The sequence below is a fragment of the Ochotona curzoniae genome, unplaced genomic scaffold, assembly GCF_017591425.1.
Source record: "Ochotona curzoniae isolate NIBS_2020 unplaced genomic scaffold, NIBS_Ocur_1.0 scaffold_4506, whole genome shotgun sequence".
Classification (NCBI taxonomy): domain Eukaryota; kingdom Metazoa; phylum Chordata; class Mammalia; order Lagomorpha; family Ochotonidae; genus Ochotona; species Ochotona curzoniae.
Window position 1 is genome coordinate 54,667,006 of NW_024467119.1, and position 21,861 is coordinate 54,688,866.

General features: G+C 39.4%; 1 protein-coding gene across 3 annotated transcripts in view; it reads right to left on the reverse strand.

Annotated features, from left to right (window-relative positions):
* TRPC3 (transient receptor potential cation channel subfamily C member 3) overlaps positions 1 to 21,861 on the reverse strand; it is a 78,042-nt gene that overhangs the window by 17,816 nt on the left and 38,365 nt on the right. For 2 of the 3 annotated variants that reach the window (XM_040966572.1, XM_040966574.1), the window contains 6 exons: positions 18,311 to 18,527; positions 13,607 to 13,840; positions 10,188 to 10,452; positions 6,529 to 6,724; positions 5,161 to 5,370; positions 1,760 to 1,843 (listed from right to left, as the gene is read on the reverse strand). In XM_040966572.1, the coding sequence (XP_040822506.1) occupies positions 1,760 to 1,843; positions 5,161 to 5,370; positions 6,529 to 6,724; positions 10,188 to 10,452; positions 13,607 to 13,840; positions 18,311 to 18,527 (1,206 nt within the window). The remainder of the gene's footprint in view (positions 1 to 1,759; positions 1,844 to 5,160; positions 5,371 to 6,528; positions 6,725 to 10,187; positions 10,453 to 13,606; positions 13,841 to 18,310; positions 18,528 to 21,861) is intronic. The other variant, XM_040966573.1, reaches the window with a different exon arrangement.

Genomic DNA, 21,861 nt, shown 5'->3' on the forward strand with positions numbered 1-21,861 from the left:
AGTCAGTTTTGTGGCATAGCAAGTTAAGCGTCTGCCTGTGATGCTGGCATTTCACATGAGTGCTTGCTTTAGTCTAGGGTGCTCCACTTCTGATCCATCTCCCTGCTAATGCACCTGGGAAAGCAGCACAAGATGGCTCAAGTGTTTTGGCACCTGTTCTCATGTGGGAGACCCAGAGGAAGCTCTGGGCTCCTGGCTTCTACTTGGGTAAGTCCTGGTCACTGCTGCCATTGGATATTTGTAGAGTGAACCAATGAAGTTTGGAACCAGATGAAGAGTCTATGTATGTGTCATTACTCCTCTGCAAATCTTTCCAATAAATGTTTAAAAATCTTTACCTACCTGCAACTATGGTGTGTACTCGAGTCCTGATCCCTCCGTTTCCAATATAGTTTCCTGCTAACGTATCTGGGAAAATAGGGGAAGATGGCCGAAGTGCCTGGCTCCCTATACCCACGCAGGAAACTCAGGGGAAGCTCCTGACTCTTGGTTTCAGCCTAGCCCAACACTGGCATTGAGGCCACTTGGGGAGCAAACCAGCTGATAGATCTTTGTTTCTCCATCCATCCTCTGCCATTCAAGTAAATAAACAAAAATCTTAAAAATAATTACTTACACAAAATAAAAAGTGCTGGGTAGCAATAAACAATTCATAAAAGTCAAAAAGTTGTATGAGAAACTGATGAAAAGATTCTCATTTCATATCACAAGGGATGAAAGACTTGGTCAAGTTCATCCACGATTAAAAAAAATGCAAAGTAAAACCAGTTTCACCTATCTGGCTAATATGAGAACACTTGGTAATACACTGTTAGTAAATTAAGCAGGAAATGGGCACTCCCATACATTTACTGTAAGAATGTTAACTCATAGGACCAGTGCCATGGTGTAGCAAGCTAAGCCTCTACCTTTGCACAAGTATCCCATATGGGTGCCAGTTTCAGTCTTGGCCGCTCCACTTCTAATTCACCTTCCTACCACTGATCTTGGAAAACAGTGATGGAAGGCCCAAGTTCCTGGGTCCATGCATCCACACAGCAGACCCAGAAGACTCTCCTGGCTTCAGATTAGGCCTTACTCAGGCTGTCGTGGCTACTGTGAGAGAGAACCAGCAGATGGATGATCTGTCTCTTTCTGTCTCTCCTTCTTACTCTGTAACTCCACCTTTTAAAGGAAAATAAATTTTACTGATGCAAAATTAGTTTGATCATGTTTAAAAAATTGAAATGCACTATCCTACCAGAGAATAATGTATATTTGAAATGTGAAAGATGCAAGGGTACTTACTATACTATTTATTGCTTGGAACAGATAAATACGGGCACTATCCTCTGTTTTTTTTTAAGGATTTTTTTCTTTGAAAGGGTTACAGAAAGAAGGGAAGAGAAATTTCCTGTTTACTGGTTCGCTACCAAAATTGCCCCAACTGGGAGCCTAGATGAAATTCCTTTTCCAGTTAAAAGTACATAAGACATTTCTTTGGCAGTTGTAGCAACACTTTGCTTTCAATATTGCAAAAGGAAATCTTCAGTTTTAAAAAAGTGAAGGACTTGGACTCTGATTTCTAAAGTATCCCCCTGCTAACAGTTTTCTCATTTTCTCTGTTCTGTGCCATCCTTATAGTAGATTTGAATGATACAACTTTATTCACTGTGCACGCGCGCGCGCGCACACACACACACACACACACACACACACACACACACACTGAGACACAAATGGAATCACATACAAGAAGGTATGTCCAATGGATGCTTACCTGATAACGTGTTGGCTGATTGAGAATGCTGTTAAAACTGTGTGATTCAAAAACTCTTGAGTTAGACTGAGTGAAGAGGTTTAACTAGGAAAAAATACAGTTAACCTAGTAAATTAGAATACATTTATTTGGAATAAAATATAATCTATTTTATTCTCCCTGACAACATTTCTGGAGTCAACATTTCCAAGGAACACCTTCTGGAAGATGGATTTTATAAGTGACTTACTGTATTCTTGAAGGCAAAAATTAATGTGAGCAATATGCTCTCATTCGTCAAAATACTGACATGATGTACTGAAGCAGGGCTGTTTAATTGAATTTATTTTACAAAGATGGCTCACACTAGACAAAATTTTTCCTGAGCGTCTTGAATACTTTACAAAAATGTGTTCACAGCATCTAGAAGGCAAAATTTGTGGAAGTATTTCAGATGGCTCCTGAGGCCACCATACCTCTCTTAAATTTGAACAGAAGTTCAGATGGAATTATCTGGTATTTTGCAACTATAAAATGTTAGCCAAAGGGCCCGGCAGCGTGGTCTGGTGGTTAAGGTCCTCGCCTTGAACACGCCCCGGGATCCCATGTGGGCACTGGTTCTGATCCCAGCGGCTCCACTTCCCATCCGGCTCCCTGCTTTTGGCCTGGGAAAGCAGTCAAGGAAGGCCCAAAGCTTTGAGACCCTGCACCCGTGTGGGAGACCTGGAAAAGAAGTTCCTGGTTCCCGGCTTCGGATCAGCGCAGCCCCAGCAGTTGTGCTCACTTGGGGAGTGAATCATCGGACCGAAGATTTTCCCCTCTGGCTCTGCTCCTCTCTGTATATCTGACTTTGTAATAAAAATAAATAAATCTTTAAAAAAAATGTTAGTCAAAAATAACAGGTCTCCGCAGGCATTGTGGTCTCACATCAAGTCAGGCTCATAGCTTTGGTGAGAAATGGGTTAAAGGGCTTTGATTCTTTTTTCTCCCTTTCTCTTTTTAAATGGTTTAGCTTTTAAATGAGCAACAGCAGAAGGCAAGGGAAACACACAGGTAGTGTCTATGCTTCCAGCACATGTATGAGCAAGGCCCACTTCTGATTCAAAGGTGGAGTCCCCACCCTACAAGTGTGTTTAGCCACCATCTGACTCCTCACCATTATTGCTCTGTATACTATACTGAAAGGGATGCTAAGAAGGAAGGGAGTGGCACTGGTATGCAAGCACCCTCCTGATTTTGCTTTTGTGCCAGAAAAAAATCTCCTCTAACTAAAGGAAATTCTCCCGTTCGCCACTGGAGGTCAGTGCTGGCTGCTGACTGGGGTTGGCAGTATAGGTTAGCTAGGAAGTTTTCTCGGGGCTCTTTTCTTTCTCTAAAAAAGAGAAACAAAAACGTAATTTATCCAACTTTGGACTAAATTCAGTATATAAAGAATAGTTCTAGGAAGATTTAAATAGCTCTGTGCAATTTTATTAAGAAAATAAAAATGTTCATTTTTAACCAGGGCCCAAAGAGCACATTCCAGGACGTCTGTGCTCCACTTCCCTTCCTTTCCAGTATCCTCTCTGAGAAAAGGCATTCATTCTTGCCAAGGGTGAGACCCAGGCAGAAGGGAACACGCAACCGGGAACGCTACCGATTGCTGCAAGTTAGCTGAGTTCCCGCTAGGGGGCGCTCGGTAGCCACAGCAACCCGAGTTGCTCACCCCACCTGGGAAGCCCTTTGGGGTTTTTGGTTTGTTTTTTCCAGCAGGAGTTTCAGTGTCTCTACTGTATCAGATTTGTTCCCTTTAGGAAGCAAGCTCTGGGAATATTCTCCCGAATGCAGGAACTGAAAGCCCACGCACCGAAGAGGCATCCTTCTTAATATGAAAGCCTCAGTTAATAAATCCCAGAACTATGTTCTTAAAAAAAAAAATCAACTTCAGCAGTAACTGAAGGTGCCCAGGATGACAATCTAAGCCTGATCCTTTTAATGGCTAGCTACTCTGTGGGAGGAATGAGATAGGAGCAAAGGCTAGCCTAATTTAAGCTGTCAGCCGAAAGGGCAGCCAAGAGCCACAGAAAGAGCTGTGAACCTGATGGTAGCACATTTGACTTGCACATCCACCCCAATGCACTGGTTAGCTCATGAGACCCAGTATAAATGAGTTCTTTAAATGGTCTCAGTTGTCTTACCTATACAATAGGATTAATGGACATACCTAACTCACTGTGTTGCACCGGGGCTCAAATGAACAGCAAAGCACTTTGCAAACTGCAAATAGGGAAGGGTACTGATAATTGTAGCGGTTGGAACTTTGACATCTCACAATAATCCTCACTATAATCTGTTCAGTTTTCTTTTTCAGTTCAGACAACTAAAGCTCAGAACGATGAATGAGTTACCTATAAGAAGCAGAGTTCAAGGCCAAGTCTAATGCCAAGATCCTGTTCCTTACATTATACTGTTCCTTACTGTATATATATTTTAAATCATGGAATATTACAGTCAATCATCATACTGTAATCAAAGAGCATTAGGGGCCCACATTGAGGTCAAGTAAGTTTTTGAAAAGATTTGAAAGCTCACTTTCATAATGAATAAATGGTCCAGGGTTCGTTCACATTTTGGAAGTTATTATATATCTTAAAATGTGAGACATTAAATTGTATCCAATCCCTTCCCCCAAGTTTTAACCAAGAAAAAATATCCACCTCTACTTAGGAGAGCCTATATTTTATGGAGACATTGTTAATGTCTTGTGGGCTCCTACGTTATTCCAGCTACAGACCATTTTCTCAATTTTAGGCAAGACCCATTTGCCCCATCCACATTGTTCCCCATGATTTGAGGTTTGACCATAGCTTCAACTCATCTCCTTTGTTAAACTATGACTTGGCTGGGACAGCTCAGGGGCAAACCATGCATGCTATTAAAGGAGGTGTGTAGGGTTGCCTGGGGATGCTGCTCTTAGGCCTGTGTCCATTTTATGATACTAGAACAAAAAGTATTATTTTGTGCAGTAAAGTATTCCTTACAAAAAAGGCGGGGGGGAGGAGTGGGACATGGTGGTGGACATATATACCAAGAAGAAATCTGAAGTTAAAGTGATTTAACTTCAGAATAACAGTTGAGAAGCATGGAGCACACAAAAACAAAGCATTTACTAACAATAATTTTTTTGTTTACTTTTAACAAGTTAAAGAGCTTTTGTTTTAATCTGGTAGCTTAAAACAAGTTCTGACCAAAAACAGGGCATAGACTAAGGGACTTGTTAAAACAGTATGCTGATATTGACTATTCGTCTATGAAAGACTCTGGAATGAATGGTTACTTAGAACATCCTCTAGGCTCATACATAAAAATTGCTGAACATTCAAAGACAAGCAGAAAAAGACAAAACATCTATTTTAAGGTTTCGATAAGGTTTCGATACCTACCCTGGACTTCGAGTTACCCATTCCCATTTCTAGATCCTTCTGTAGCCTTCTCCTTCTGCATTTAGAAAAGTTAATGATCCTCATGAAGAAATAAACAAACGACTTTGGACTAGGAACTAGGCTGAAGGGTGGAGGTAAGGTTTTCCCATCATCGAAATAGGACAACCAAAGTTTGGAACGGGCAAACTTCCACTCCACATCGCTGTCATCCTAAGTCACAAAGACAGAAAAGATGTACTGGTTTTAAAAAGTAAGTATTCCAGTAACTGATGCCAATAGGTTCTTAAGTGAATCTACACTCATTTTTGAAATACGTGGCCCCGTGAGTACTGGAATTAACCAGAATTTCCTGAACTTCATGCAAAAACAAAAGACAAGGAAAAAAAAAAAGACAAGAAAAATCAAGGCCAAAGAAGGAAGAAGTGGTTATTTCCCACCCCCTGAATTCATAACTCCCATCAATTCTGCACATTCGGGTATAATAGTTTTACACTCTTCCCCACCCTCCCTCCTCTGCTAGAGCCAATCAAGCAAGGTTGCAGATGCAGTGTAGTTAGGACAAGGGAAAAAAGAGAAGACATCAAGGCTTTTTGAAGTTTTTGTGGTTGCCTCATGTTCTTAAATGTCTCATCAGTCTCTTGGCAGCTGAGAGCTGTTTCCTGACTCCATTATGAGCGCAGTTCTACACTCATGATCTTAGACACTCTGACAAAAGAGTATGCAAGCGGAGGATCCTGGCCGACTCACTTCACACAGCCCAGACTGCCGTTTCCACAGCAAGTAGGCCCTCAGAGTGCTGAAGTTCTCATGCATGGAGGACCTAACTCCTGTTTTAAGAACACTGTGTTATGAGTTTCTGAGCACTCACAGAGATGCAGTAGTGTTCAAAAACGGCATGCACTAAAAAGATTTTGCACACTAAACTGGAGGACACAAAGTGTATATACAATAATGAATAGCACCAGATGAAATCCACGAAACAAAATCTAGATGGTTAGAACACTATAAATTCCTACTTGCTGCAGGTTTGCCAGTTATCTAAAGATTCTTCTCCAAGGAAGAAGGGTGAACTGCTCACCTAGGAGAGAATACTTTTCCCCTGGCCAATACTTCGTTAAGATACTAATTTCAAAACCTCCAAGCTATACCCTGAATGAAGGCAGTGTGGTGATAAATTCATGGAGACCTGTTGTTCTCCTAGAACACTCTGGAAAATGTGTGATCACCTATACAGGTGGAAAACACAGGAGGGTCCAAGTTGTCCACTTGGAGGTAAAACTGTTTGAAATGTAAGCTAGAAATCCACCACAGGGCACTGAGGCAGACATAACATGCCTTCACAGTGGGGTGGCAAGGAGACAAACTTACCTCAATTTCTTGATAGGAGCTGTTGATCATTGCAATTAGCATGTTGAGTAAAACAACCACCATAGTCACATTGTATATTCCATACAGAACATATCCAATATTCTCTATGAATTTGTGATCATATTTGAGCACAACAGAAGTCACTTCAGACAACCCAAATATTGACCAAAACAAAGTCTTGAAACTTTCTTCTACACTGTTGGAAAAATAAGATATACAGTAAGTCTTAGTAGTAAAAGATCAAAATTAAAAGCAAGTCACAATCTGATACTATATAGATATAAAACACCATCATAATAAACTCTTTAAGAGTAGAATAGTCTTGTTATGCTGCTTAATAGAAATTATTCTCCTAGGTTTCCAGGAACTGGTGATGAAATGGGGCCAATGCCTAGTTTTTTTATACATAAAGATTTATTTTATTCCCCCTTTATACAGATTTACATGCATAGAAACCAGTGCCTAGCTTTCATGATGTTATCATCAAGTGAAAACCCTGTGAACTGAGCAGGGAAAAGCTGAAGTCATGTCATGACACTCCTTTCATCCATGGTGAAAGTTTGTAGCTTGATTTTTTTTAGGTGGTTTAGAAATTTAAGTCAGGTTTTCTCCAGTAGATTAGGGTTGGGACTCAAGTTATATTTCCACTTTTAAAAACTACATTTGAACACATTTCTTGCAGCATCATTTGCAATGCAATCGTTTGCATCTAGAATGAAGATAATGTAAACAGGCATCAACAGGAAACAGGCTAAACAATTTGGTAATCTGCATAACGGATGTCATTATATCACTGAGGGTGGGGAATCAGGCAGAGAGTGAAACAGATCTATCTTCAGGAATTTTTGGAAAATAAATTCTAAGATTGAGTGAAAATGAGATATGCTAAATATGAAATAGTATATCACCTAAATAAGAAAGAGGGTGCATAAATCCTTATATTCTTGTTTATGCAAAAAAAAAAAGTCTCTGAGAGTATCCAAAAGAAGCCATTTCCTTTGGAATCAGAGAAGACTTAGACACTGGAGACCATGTGTGGGGAAAGGTTGACACAGCTAAATGTCTAGTGACTTAAACACAAGCCTTGCACTGTAACTGCCTCTCTACCTGAATTTTTGTCACAGGAATGGATAGTCACCCCTTAGGCAGTCATCCCTTGCTGATTGTGAACTTCTGGGATCTTCATAGATACCACAATTCTCAGATAATCAAGTCCTTTGTGTAACATAACACAATTTGCATATACCTATGCATATTCTCTTGTGAACTTCAAGTCATCTCTAGGTTACTTGTAATATTTAATATAGTACAATGTCTGTGAAAATAATGATTATATATTTAAGGAACAATAACAACAAGGATGGCTATATCTCCTCAGAGCAGATGTAAGTTTTTCCCCCAATATTTTTGATCCATTGTGTTGGCTCAATCACAAATGTGAATCCTATAGTTACCGATGGCCAACTGTATCAGAGATAATGCTTAACAGGTACTGCGTTAGAAATAATGTTTACCTGTAACTGAAGAGGTTACAACAGAATGGAAGATTTCTTTCTGTTCATTCCCCCTAATTTACATAATCTACTTACTGTTCCACCTTGATAATTACCATTTAGGTCCTCACCACACTTTTGTCCTCCAGTGATTTTTTAGCATCATGTATTTACTTACTGAGTTGTCATCATTGATATGTGAATAAGTAGTCCTTAAACTAAACAGCTTTACATAATTATAAAGAAGGGTTCAAAAATAACCATTTTATGGCCTGCTGCAGTGGCCTATCAGCTAAAGTCCTCACCTTGAATGCATCTGGATCCCATATGGGTGCCGGTTCTAATCCCGGCGGTCCCGCTTCCCATCTAGCTTCTTGCAGTCCAGGATGGCCCAAAGCCTTGGGACCCGGCACCCGCATGGGAGACCTGGAGGAAATTCCTGGCTCCTGGCTTGGGATTGGCTCAGCTCTGGCCGTTAAGGTCACTTGGGGAGTGAATCATCGGACAGAAGATCTTCTTCTCTGTCTCTCCTCCTCTCTATATATCTGACTTTGCAATAAAAATAAAATAAATCTTTAAAAAAAAAAAACCCTTTATCCAGAAAAAGACATATGGAAAAAAACTTACGCACTTCTTGCAACTGATTCCAAATAACGAGTTCTGAAGTTTTATGGGTTTAAATACTAATTTACTTATTCATTCATCTATTCAACATATATTTATGGAGTACCTATTTATTATACTCAAGAAGTTTTGCTAGATTCTTGGAGGAGATAATTGAACAGGAAAATTTCCTATCATTACTCTCTATTATGAAATGTTATTATGTGATGTTATGCTAATGGGCATACATGCAGATAAAGACCATGAAAAATTACAATCTCTTTTTCTGGCCATTGATTTCACCTGCCACCTCTCTTTAAGCCTACATGGAGTAGGTGAGTAGGGAAAGTTGGATCATCAAAATAGAAAAGAAACTGGCAGCTCTGGGTCCCTACTGTGGGCAAGAGGTTTTATATAACTTGCCTTACATAATCCACACAATGACCTTATTCAAACCTTGTTGCGCTTATTTTGAAAAGAAGGAAGCCGACACAGCAAAATGTCCAGTGACTTAACCAAATGCCTGAGCTGGGAAACAGCAGAGATTGAATTCAAATCTAGGTTTGACTGATTTCCTGGCCTCTGTTCTTCCCACTACATTGAAACGATAAAGAAATCGTAATGGAAAACACCAGTTACAGAGTTAAAGGAGTAAGGGCCGGAGTGGTCTGTGTACAGAATCTGTGTTTTCCTACTGGGCTCAAACAGATTTTTTCTTCTTTGCTACAATCAAGTGACTTTCAGGTTCCCTTTACCTCTAAGACTTGCTCTTCATTTTAGAACAATTTAGATACCAGCAAGTGCTTCAGATGCTGCCTTAGTCTTACTGAAGTGGTCCTTTGTTTCCAGTAGGAGCATAACGCAGAGCAAGGGAGTAACTAGAAGGTACTTTATGACATCCCAACTTGGAAAGATTGTCATACAGAAAGAGGCTCCTCCCCTCTCCAGGCAACCACAGACCACTGAGTGAGGAAGGACCTCTCGGCCTGCGTGTCTGCATGCTGAGGATCCAGAAGGGCACGATGACTTAGGAAGCTTAACTGGAGACTTCGTGGAGGCAGTGAATCTGCAGTGTAGCAAGCACCACTGCCAGGGGAAGGAAGGAAGTGTGATTACCTTCCCAGGGACTGCAAGCCATTTCACTACAACTTCCCCTTAGTGAGCTTCCTGTGCTGCTGAATAAATACATGAAACTGGTGCTTCTTTTGTTCAAAGCTCAGTATTGCTTACAGAATGGTAAAACTAAATTTACTGTTATACACAAGGTAAGAAGCATCCAAAATTAGAAATCTGTATTCCCATTTTCTTAAAATAGCCAGTTTCATTTGATTTTGTTGTTGTTGTTGTTTTCCAAATTTTGATCTATTTTGTGGCCAAACAGAAGGCACAACCAGAAGAGCCTGCGGAGTATCACAGTCACATACAAGCACTGGTTCTGGTGGATTTTTTTTTCTGCTATTAAAAAAAATCTTCATTTAATTCACTGACATTTTTCCTTTGCTTCATCTCAACTTATTAAAATGTCTCTTCATCAACAGCTTTTGAATAAGACGTTTTACTTACGTGGTAAAAGCAGGATTTACTTTAGCCCCAAGATAGTAAGAGTAAAGTATGAACATGCCAATCATAAAGGCCAGAAACACCATAATAAAAAGGACCATGAACTTGAAAATGTCCTTTACAGTCCTTCCAAGAGAGATCTGTAAGGGGCCAAAGCTCTCGTTTGCAGGCAGGATGTAAGCGATCCGAGAGAAGCTGAGCACAACTGCTATGGCGTAAAGGCCTTCCGATATGATCTGAGGGTCAGAAGGGAGCCACTTATCTCTAGCTAGAGAAAAGAGAGAAGGAGATTAAAAATGAAACTTATTCATTGCCAACCAGGCAAAGCAAATACCTGAAACAGGATCTGTATTGTAGGTGGGTGGTTATTATCCCAGTTGACACCACTCTAGGCTTAATGAACTGCCCAAGCCCAGTTTTTCATGTTCAGCAAGATGTATGCATCTTACATTACTTTCCACATAGGAAACACTATTTTAGAGGCATTTGGCTGACTTCATGTTGAACAGAAAACAGAATAATATATAAAAGAGAAGAAAAGAGGTTAAAACATTTTATTAAATAAACAGTATCCAGGATGATAAATAGCTTCCTGGACTGATTCATTCTCTCGGTTATAAGATTTATCTACCACTTATTTTGTCATCCTATAGGCATTACTGCAGCAAAAATTCTCTTCCACATTTTGTGGGGAAATTCGTTCATCAAGTAGTTGATGCGAGTAAAATGTCATATGGTGAGGAGTGGAAATGTCACTGAATCACAGTGGTGTTGACCATGTGAGATAACTTGCTCCTGGAAAATGGGAAATGCCACTTCACTATGAACATTTTGGAATTTGATTCTGAAGGAGAACTCATAGCAACACTTTTTAGGTCACTTATTAAGTGCACAGCAAACCCATTTCTCTAACAGACAAACTACATGGCTAATTTTGCACAAACGGGTCACTCCCTAAAGAATGGATGCATTATAGATATTTACAAGCATCAACAAAAAATGAACAACATGCTTAGATGTGTCAGACACTGCTTGTAATGACCCTATGTGGTCAATGTTATTATTATCATCTTTTAAGAGATGTTGAGTCATTCAATGCACAAGAATAAAGTTAAATAAATAGGTTACAGAAAATGTCAAGAAATATCATGATCTAAAATTTCTCATTGCTGACGGTGACTGTTTCTTAAATGAGTCTCCTTGATATACACAAATTTTTACTTTTACTGACCAGAGATAATGTGTTTAAATTTCACAATGCATGAAACTAACATATTTTGAGATGGAAGTCAAACCTTCTTCTAGAATGTCAACATGCTCCCTGTACTCATCACAATGTAAGCCCTAATTGCAATTACAGAAATTATTCACAATTAGACACCTCTAAACTCTGTGCCTTAGTATTCCAACCTGTAAAGTGAGGTTTGGAGAATCATGTCTTTCCCAGCTTTAAGGTTTTTACAAACTATGTGAAGATTTGCTAATTGCAACTTCTCAATTTGGCTTCCAGGAAAGGGAAGTTGATACTAGTTAACATGGCCTTGTGCTAGGCACACTGCCATCCATTCACGCTGGTGTCAGCAGGGTCTCCCTGCTCTTCATGATCTAGAAGAGTGCAGCATGAACCTCTTTCCATGCCATAAGAAAAATACAACATATCCTCCCTGATGTTTCTGTGGGCTCTCCAAAGCTCACATTCTCAAGGTCATTTTAGTTCCTACATCTGCCTCTTCTGAATTAATGTTCACTCAGCCTGCAGGGCAGTTTAGCACCATTTTATCTTTTCTCTTCAAACCCCTGCTCTTAGGGACTCACCTTTACATTAAGCAGTTTATCAAGCTATTTTTTCTCCCTAATTAAGACAGTCTCCTGCTGTAAGAGTAATTATGTTGTTGGCCTTGAAGACAATTTTATCCTATCTTGCACCATCTCCTTTTTATAGACATTGAAACTGAGGCACACACAACCAAGTTATCTTGAAAGAAGTCAAATATCATAGCTTAGATATGAAGCCAGTTTGGCAGAGTTCTGAAGCTCATGCTCTCTGTACTATTCATAAACAGCCAACACTCCATTCACACTGAATGCACAATAGTCCCCATCTCACCTATAGTTTCACCTTTCACAGTGGAAATGTGGCTTGAACATTTCTTAAATAGATTTATTTATTTGAAAGACAGAGTTTACAGAGGAGGAGGGAAGGATGCAGAAAGGAGGAGATAGAGAGATAGAGAGAAGGAAAGACATATATAGAGAGATTTTTCCATCCAGTGGTTCACTCCTCAAAAGGCCACAACAGCAGGAGCTGAGCCAGTTTGAAGGCAGGAGCCAGAAGTTTCTTCTGAGTCCCTACATAGGTACCAGGGCCTAAGCACTTGGACCATCTTCACTGCATTCTCAGAAACATTAGCAGGGAGCTGTATTCGAGGTGGAGCAGCCAGGACTGGAACCCGCATCCATATGTGATGCTGGCACCACAGGCAGTGATTTTATGTGCTATGCCACAGCACTAGCTCCATGTCTGGAACATATTAAATGGAAAATTTCAGAAATACACAATTCTGAGTTGTGGGATAAAATATCGTGCCTTCCAGCTTCATTATTCCTGGGATGTGTATCATCCCCTTTCTCCAGTATCTCCATACTCTCTGTAAATGTCAGCCTTTTGTTAGTTGTTTAGTCAGTCTTGTGGCTATCGGCTCGATGGTTGCATATCACGGTGCCTGTGTTCATATAACTCTTATTCTACCTAATAATGGCTCCAAAGCCTAAAAGTGGTGATACTGAGGCTGGCACTATGGTACAGTGGGTTGAAGCTGCTACACTGGCATCCAATATGGATGCTAGTTCCACGTCTGGAATGTTCCACATCCAATTCAGCTCCCTGTAAGTGCTCCCTCTTGGGAAGGCAGCAGAAGATGCTCTGCTTGAGCCTCTGTACCCTTGTGGAAGGTCTGAATAAAGTTCTTGGTTCCCAACTTTGGCCTGGCCCATGCTAGGCAGTTGCAGCCACTTCTGAACCAATGGAGGCAAGATTCTTTGTCTCTCTAATTCTCTTTCTCTGTAACTCTGCCTCTCAAACAAACACAATTAATTAAAAAAAAAAGAGTGGTGATGCTATCGTTTTTTCTTTTCTTACTGAAGGCTGTTACACCTGTCTTAATTGGTTACCATTTAGCACTGTTGACCTCTTACAATACCTAATGTAAACAACTAAACTTCATTATAGGTGTTTATGCCCAAGAAATAACATAGCACATTCAGAGTTTGTAACTACCCAGTTTCAGGCATCCACTGGAGGCTCTTAGAGGCTACACTTTGCAGGTAGGGAGAGGCTGCTGTATTCTTAATTTCATTTCTCCAGAAATGTGACTCTAACACCCTTTCTGAAACCTAAGCAGACCCTACAGCTAGCAACTTACCATAGGTGAAGTACTGAATCTCTGGAGGGAGGGTAACTTCGCTGAGGTCACTCTCCTGGACATAGCTGTCCACATACTGCTGTGCTTTGGTTGCCTGCAGGAAAGCCAGAAATCTGGCCGTGAATGCAGCAATGAAGATAGAGAGCATCCCAAAGTCAAGCACGTTCCACAGCTGCAAGATGTACTCCCGAGGCCCTTCCAGCCACAGCTCCTTGCACTCAGACCACATCATCCCTGTTGCAACACACACAGAGAGTTCAGGTGAGATCCGACAGCCTCTACTGAGAGGCTTTTATTTTGTCCAACCTCAAGCCACGTCTTTTAAATACCCCAAAGGCACACGGCTCAGGGAGGTGCCTTAAAGTACTGACTGACCATGGGGTCATGGGGCTACTTGGAGTTAAATACAAGAAGTTGTGAAAAGGGATGGGTGGAGGAGAGAGAGTGAAACAGAGGCAGAAGAGGGGAAAATGGAAGAATTTTCACTAAGGGAATGATTAACTCACCAAGAACTGGGAGAAACTGGGTTCTATATTAGATACTATAAACTGCATACTCATTGTGGAGAAGCGTAGAAGGGTGAGGTGTGGTGGGCAGAGGAAGAGGGAAAGCAATAAGCAAAGAAGGTTCTTCAGGTCAAAAGATTTCCGCTCCATGAGATTTTGGAAGCAGAGGAGAAAAAAAAAACCTCAAAGGAAAATTATAAAACTCTAGTAATTATTAAAGAAATAAGCCCTCCCATGAGAAACTGACTGTAAATTTTTGGTTAGGACATTTTCTCAATTTTCCCTCATTTCTGCTAAACATGGGGGATGGAGAACATAATTTAGAGAAGAGGAATCCCTTAACCAGGAGGCTCTAGGACACTAGGAAGAAATTGGGAACAAAATGTCATTCTGGGGAGAAGAACAAAATATACTCATTTAACATATTGTCCTGCTAGCATGATGGAATTTTTATAAAGAAATGTAATGGTACAAAATAAAATTCACAATATAATTGTTTAACCAAGGATGAGGTGACAGGAAAAAAAGGACAAGGAGGCCAACACATGGATTCAGAAAATGAGAACAGGTTAGGAAATAAACTGAATGAAACAGTCAAGGATAGAAAAATGATTCTGGATTAGCAACCAGAAGACACATGGCTTCCACTTCCACTTGCCAGGACTGAGAAACAAACAAACAAATAGAAAATATTTTTTTTCTCACATGACTTAAAAATGTTTACTTAAATGCAGCTGAATTCAAAAGAGGTTATTGTGAGGTGAACAATAATGAAATTAGACTTCTGGAAACTCTGCCAAAATGAAACTCTCCAAAAATCTCTGAAAATAAGCAAGATGAAAGCTCTTCAGATATCAGTTAATAGCCACAAGGTTGTTTAACAAATATTTTAATTAAGTCATCGATCATCAAAGTGAGTCACATTTAAAAACTGACATTTTGTTCAGTCACTGAAATTTAGGTTCATGTTACTCATATTTGATGTTCAAATATCAAATACGTATCTGATGCTGTAGATATCTTTCGGCATTATTTAGCTATCACTTTTTTTACTGCTTACTGAAACAAGATCAATTTGATCATATCTTATATGGGTAACCGGTAACACTACCACCATATAAGGTATAATAATGGGGGACTGCTCAAACTGGAAGTGGGAACAAGGTTGTACAGACAACAGTGTAACTACAGTATGGGATCATAGGAGTTGGAGATTGGTAAGCCAGGAGCTGGAGCTTTGGAGACCATGGTGGAAGCCTAACACAAGAGCCCAGACCTGAAACACACTGGAGGGAGTGGCACAAGTGATTGCAAACAAAGAAGTGGGTACCAAACACAATAACTAAAACTGAACTGTAGACCTGTGAGTGACACAGGTTAGAAAACTGTCCTATGACGAAATGTGCCGGACCCATACTGGCAAGCACACACAGGAATCTGGTCTGGGATCACCTCAGACGACGTTTCTTTGGAGATCCCTCCAACTGAACTGCTGATCTCAGAACCCCAACCATGAAGAGACTGTATCAGCCAGTGGATTCTAAATAGATTTCATCGTGTTTGGAATGGCAAGATTGTCAGCAATTCAGAACTATTGAACTATCAAAACTGCTCGAGCAGGATCCTCAAAGCGTGCCTCACATTAGGGACCTGGGATAGTTGACAGGCTGGGTGGGGCTTCTCCCTTTGTTTCTCCCCTGACCCCAGATACAGGGGAAAGAAAAGTGATGATATTAGTGTGGAAACAACAGTATTACCCACTTTCCTGTAGCCCTTGACTCTTTGTACTCTAATCAATTAAATAAGATTATTCAAAAATAGTAATAAATAAATAAATCTTAAAAAAAGAAAGCCTCCCCAGAGAGAAGAACATGCTAACCAGAAGTACAATGACTAAAAGCAAAAGAAGAGACAAATGCACAAGGAATATTACTGAATACTCCCCTCCAAAGCAGCAAAAGCCTTTGCCACTCAGATTTAACTGAGGAATACATAGAGGAAATGGGGGATACAGAATTCTAAAAACTTGTTATAAAGTTTAATATTAACAACTAAAAGCACATACAGGAGTTCAAGGAATTTAAGGACTAATGGCAATACTGAAACAAAATCAATCGAATTATAGGAAATGAAGGATGCAATAGAACAAATCAAAAAGTCAGTGGAAAGTCTCAATAATAAAATGAATGCGGCAGAAGAAAGAATCTCAGAATTGGAAGATATTTCTTGCCACAAAGGAGAAACAATCAAAAAGTTGGAAGTGAAGCTGGGTCAAACTAAAAAAAGTATTCAAGAATTAAGACACATTATTAAAAGGCCAAATATAAGACTTAGGGGAGTTCCAGAAGGCGCAAAAAGAGAAACAGAGTTTAAAGCTGCATTTGTGATTACTTCATTAACATTTCAATTTTAGTTTATATACAACCAGCTTCTATCCACCTTAAAATGGCTATAGGATGTGGTTAAGAACCTGCATTTTCTAACATATCAGTCACTCAATACCATGTCAGTTAACCCCATAATGTTGTAAACTGTTGATGTTATGTTATGGCTTTTCATTGGCTGGAATAACATTCTGCCAGCTCTGCCTTTAGACCAGAGATGGTCTCCCCCAGAAACTGTTGAATTGATCTGGATAATAAGATGCTGGACTTTATGCATGGTACATGCTTGCAATGAAAGAAACAAGACTGGATTTGAATTGTAATACTGCAATAAGGTGGAGTAATCCACCATGGGGGGAGGACTTGGGGAGGGGTTGGGAGAACCTCAGAGTCTATGAAACGATGTCATAAAATGAAATGCAATAAAAATTAAATTAAATTTTAACAAGCTGTATTTGATAAAATCATACAAGAAAACTTTCCTAATATGGAGAAAGAATTGAGAAACACTAACCAGGAGGGGCACGGAATTCGCAACAGGGTTGACCAAAACTGATCTTCAACATGACACATTATAATCAAGCTCTCTTTAATCGAAGATAAGGAAAAGATCCTTAAATGTGCACATGAAAAAGAATCAATCAATTGACGCATAGAAAAATAACAATCAGACTCACAGCTGACCTCTCACAGGAAACTCTGCAAGCCAGAAGAGAATGGTGTGATATATTCCAGATTCTAAAAGCAAAAAAATTGTTGGTCCAGAATAATGTACCCAGCAAAACTTTCCTTTGTCTTAAAAAATGAAATAAAACTCTTCCACAGTAAAGAAAAGCTCAAAGAACATACCTCTTTTATACCTACCCTACAAATGATACTGAAAGATGTTCTCTTAACAGATAAAAGTAATAGCACCCACCAAAACCAAAGGCGAATGCGAAGAACATCCCAGTAAAATAATAACAGAAGACTAACTCAAAACAATGAAGAACCCATTGCCAAAATGACAGGATCAAATTATTACCTATTCATATTAACCCTAAATGTAAATGACTTAAACCCAAGAATCAAATGTCATAGATTAGTGACTGGATTAAAAAAACCCACCATTTATCTGTTTCCTACAGAAGACACATCTCACCAACAAAGATAAATGGAAGCTATATCTCATGGATTTTGACACTTTTGTTTCCATTTCTTCAAAAAGAGTTTTTTTGTTATATTAAATTCTTCACTGACTCATAAATCATAGCATAGAATAATTTTCTTCAAGAAGGTTCTTGATCTTTTCCATTTCTTCAGTGGCACATTTGTCATTCAGCAGCATGTTATTTAACTTCAAGACATTGTAGATTTCTATTTTTTTTCTTGTTGCTAATTTTGAGACTTTTCATTTAAGGGGATGTATAGTAACTGTGTAATGCAGACTGTCATATCCAGATGTGAGGACACAATGCAGTATGCATCTGTACTTCCAGATCAAAGATAGACTGCCAATGAAACTGTTAAATTTATCTTGACGATAGGATGCTGGACACTCTGCCATTGTCCATGCCCGCAATGATAGAATTTTGATTGTGTATGAAAAACTATACTATAGTAATGATATAGGGGAATTCATTGAGGGGGGGAGGGTATTGGGGAAGGGTTAAGGGAAATCCCAGGGCCTATGGAACTGTATCATAAAATGATAATAATAACAATGAAATGGGAAGAATGAAGTAAACACAAGATATAATAACATTTTCCATAGAAAACACAATCATTCATATATTTTTAAGTACAAATTAGGTTACTTAATAGAAAAGGCTTACCGAGAACCCAGACCATAATGAGCATTTCAGTCCATGTGAACTGGGTGGTTTTCACCCTGAAGATCTGCTTGGGATAGTCAATAACTGTGATATTTGGCAGTGTGGTGATGCCTTCAAACCTGTCTGAGGCATTGAACACAAGCAGGCCCAGGAAGATGATGAAAGAAGCAGCATGTGCTACAAACTTCATAAAAGGGCTTCGCAGAATTTTCCCCAGCTGTGATGAGACAAAGGGAAAAAAAGAAGAAAATTTTTATTTAGGAAATTGCCTTCCACTTATGCTAATTACCATGAATAATAATAATGATAATAGTAATAATAATAATATGGGTGGACAATTGGCACGGTATTTAAGATGCAGCTTGAGGCATCCCCATCCCATTTCAGAGTACCTGGGTTTAGCCAGGACTTTCTGATCTAACCTCCTGCTGATGGGCACCCTGGAAGGCAGCAAGAGGCAGCTCAAGTATTTAGGTCCCTGCTATCCACTTGAGGGATGGATTCCACTGAGTTCCTCGTTCCTGGCCTGGACCTGTCTATTGCAGGCATTTATAGAGTGAAACATTCAGTGGAAGATCTCTGTCTTCTCTAGGTCTCTCTGCCTTAAATGAGATGAAAATAAACCAATAAAAAAGTTTAAACAGGTGAAATAATACTTACAAAATTATATTTCTGTTTCTGAAGAGCTATACATTTTGAAAACTAATCTTTTTAGGGGTATATTTTTTCCAAACATAACTTAATATGTTTTCAGAATTAATTGTTTCTAAATGTCTACTTTGTCTTAGGATATACTGCATTTACAGACACACTTCTTTACCTATATTTTTTAAGATATTTTATTTTTATTGGAAAGGCAGATTAGATTTATGGAAAGAAGGAGATACAGAAAGATCTTCCATTCACTGGCCTACTCCCCAAATGGCCACAATGGCTACAGTTGAGCTGATCAGAAGCCAGAAGGCAGAAGTTTCTTCTTGATCTCCCATGTGGGTACAGGGTACCAAGGCTTTGGACTGTCCTCTACTGCTTTCTCGGGCCACAAGTGGGGAACTGGAAAGAAACTAGAGCAGCTAAGACACAAACCAGTGCCCATATGGGATCCTGGCACTTGCATGGAGAGGATTTAACCATTTAGTCATCATGCCAGGCTCCAGACACGTTTCTTGGAAACACAGGATATTTCCAGATTCTTGCTTGATATTCAAAGTCGATGTTTTCAGAGTTTTTTTCTTGGAAAAAAATTACTAGGAAAATTTAATATTTGTGCTGTGAACTTACTTTACTTATTGCTTTATATTTTAAATGTAATTATGAGCTTGTAAAATTATGTAAGTCCTCAAAACCCTTTAAACATTAAAACATAAATGACCCATCATACATATAAATTTTAATTCTCACTTCTGAATAATAAAAACTCAAGCATGTCTTACATTATATTAAAATAAAATATTACAATTGAGATAAATTATTTTATTTGCTACTTCTACGATAAGAAGAAATACACCATAATCAAAATAGTTAAGTAGACAAACTGCATAAAAGTCATCTCTGAGTTGGGAAAATTGTGTTAATAGTGTAAAACCAATTCTAAAGTTCAGTCCGTAATCATTTTAGGGTGACTCCTTAACAAAGCCCCATAATACAATGCTTTTAAAATCTCATTTTCAGGGGGCCAGTGCAGTGGCATGGCAGTCTAATCCTCCACTTGTGGTATCAGCATGCCATACAGGCATCAGTTTATGCACTGGCTACTCCACTTACAAGCCAGCTCCCTGTTTATGGCCTGGTAAAGCAGCAGAGAATGGCTCAAATCCTTGGGATCCTGCACTATCTAGAACATCTGAGAAGAGGCTCTTGGCTCCTGGCTTTGGATCAGCTCAGCTCAGCTCTAAACATTGTGGCCATTTGAGGAGTGAACCAGCAGGTGGAAAACCTCTCTGTCTCTCCTTCTCTGTAAATGAGCCTTTCAAACAAAAATAAATTAAAAAAAAAACAACTCATGTTCTAGTAGAAATGAAAAACAAGTTCTTCTGCCCAAGGGCTTCCACAGTCCAAGAATTAAGTACACTTGGCAGATTTATCAAACAAGTTCTCTACATATTCAGACCTGGCTTTTAAACTCAAAGCACAGAGGTTCACATTTAAGAGACTGTAGTGTCAAACAAAGGACTTTGCATGTCCAGAAACTTAATTGGATGTCAGCAAATGATCAAAGAAGGTCAAGTACTTTTGAGATTGAACATGAATACAGGCAGACAAATGTCACATTTTTCATATTATACGTAGAAAAATAGCTATGTATTTACACAGCACTCTGCTGTTATCCAGCTGCAAGTGGATGCCTCTGGGGTAGCTAATCTCCTGCCCAGTTATTTGTTGGGACATGCCAAGTCACTTTTAGCTAAAGGTTGCTCTTTGAAAACGTAACATAACTTGAAAAGAGAGCAGCACACTCATCTCAAAGGTGGGATATTTGAGGAATAGCCTTGGTACACTGATAGTCATTGTAGTGAGAACCATTCCTTATAATGTAAAGGAAGAAACCAAGGAAGAAACCAACTTAGCCTCTGTCTCCCTTAGGCAAAGATGTCCTTGCTTGACCTTTTTTTTTTTAATTTTATTTTTTAATTATATTTTTGACAATCTTTACATAGTTAATTAGGGTAAAAAGGTTCAAGGGATATAGGGAAGTGGGTAAGACTATTATTTTCATAATGTTTCCTTCACGTATCTGAGGTAAAGGGGGATATCAAGGGAGAAGCCCCACCTAGTTTACCACCCATCTCAAGTCCCGGATGTGGGGCATGCTCTGAGATACTTGCTCAAGTGGTTTTGATACTTCACCAGTTATGAATCGCTGCCAGTCTCGCCACTCCACTTGCTTGACCTTTGACAAAAGGAATCCAATGAACTGAGCAAGTGGTACAGCCCTACAGGGTTCTAATCACTGGACATACCAAGACATTTGTTTTTCCAATAATAAAAACCATCCTAATCAGTACTGCCCAGAGGGATTTTTGCAGCAACTTTCCAAACCCAGGCAGGGAAATTCCAGGTCTGGGCCAGAAGGTAAGTATTATTTACATGTGATCCCATCCCCAACTAGACCAACTGCAGCCCACCTGACCTTCGTGAAAACCCCCTAAAGAACATATCATGACGGACCAAGGATTGTTTTGCAACAGTAGAGTAGGTGCTACAGGGCAGCTATAAACAGGAGCTCCAGAAATGGCCCAGTTCATTGTCCCTTCTGGGTTAAGCAGAGTTCATCACTTTGTGAGCTACACTTTTGCAAATGAAGAGAAAAAAAGGGCATGGACCCAAAGATGCCAACTTATAAGCTGACCTTTGCAGGTTCTATTTTGCAATGTTTTAACTGTCCTTAAAGACATGGAAACCTGAATTTCCCAATGTATTTTCTCCAGAAAGGAAACTGGGTGGGATATGATCTTTCCTTTGTTGCATGATTTTTCATACTATTTATAGCTTACAGTCTTCAGTGCTTATGATTTTGAGTAATTTGAAAGTAGTTTTCCAGAATCCATAAC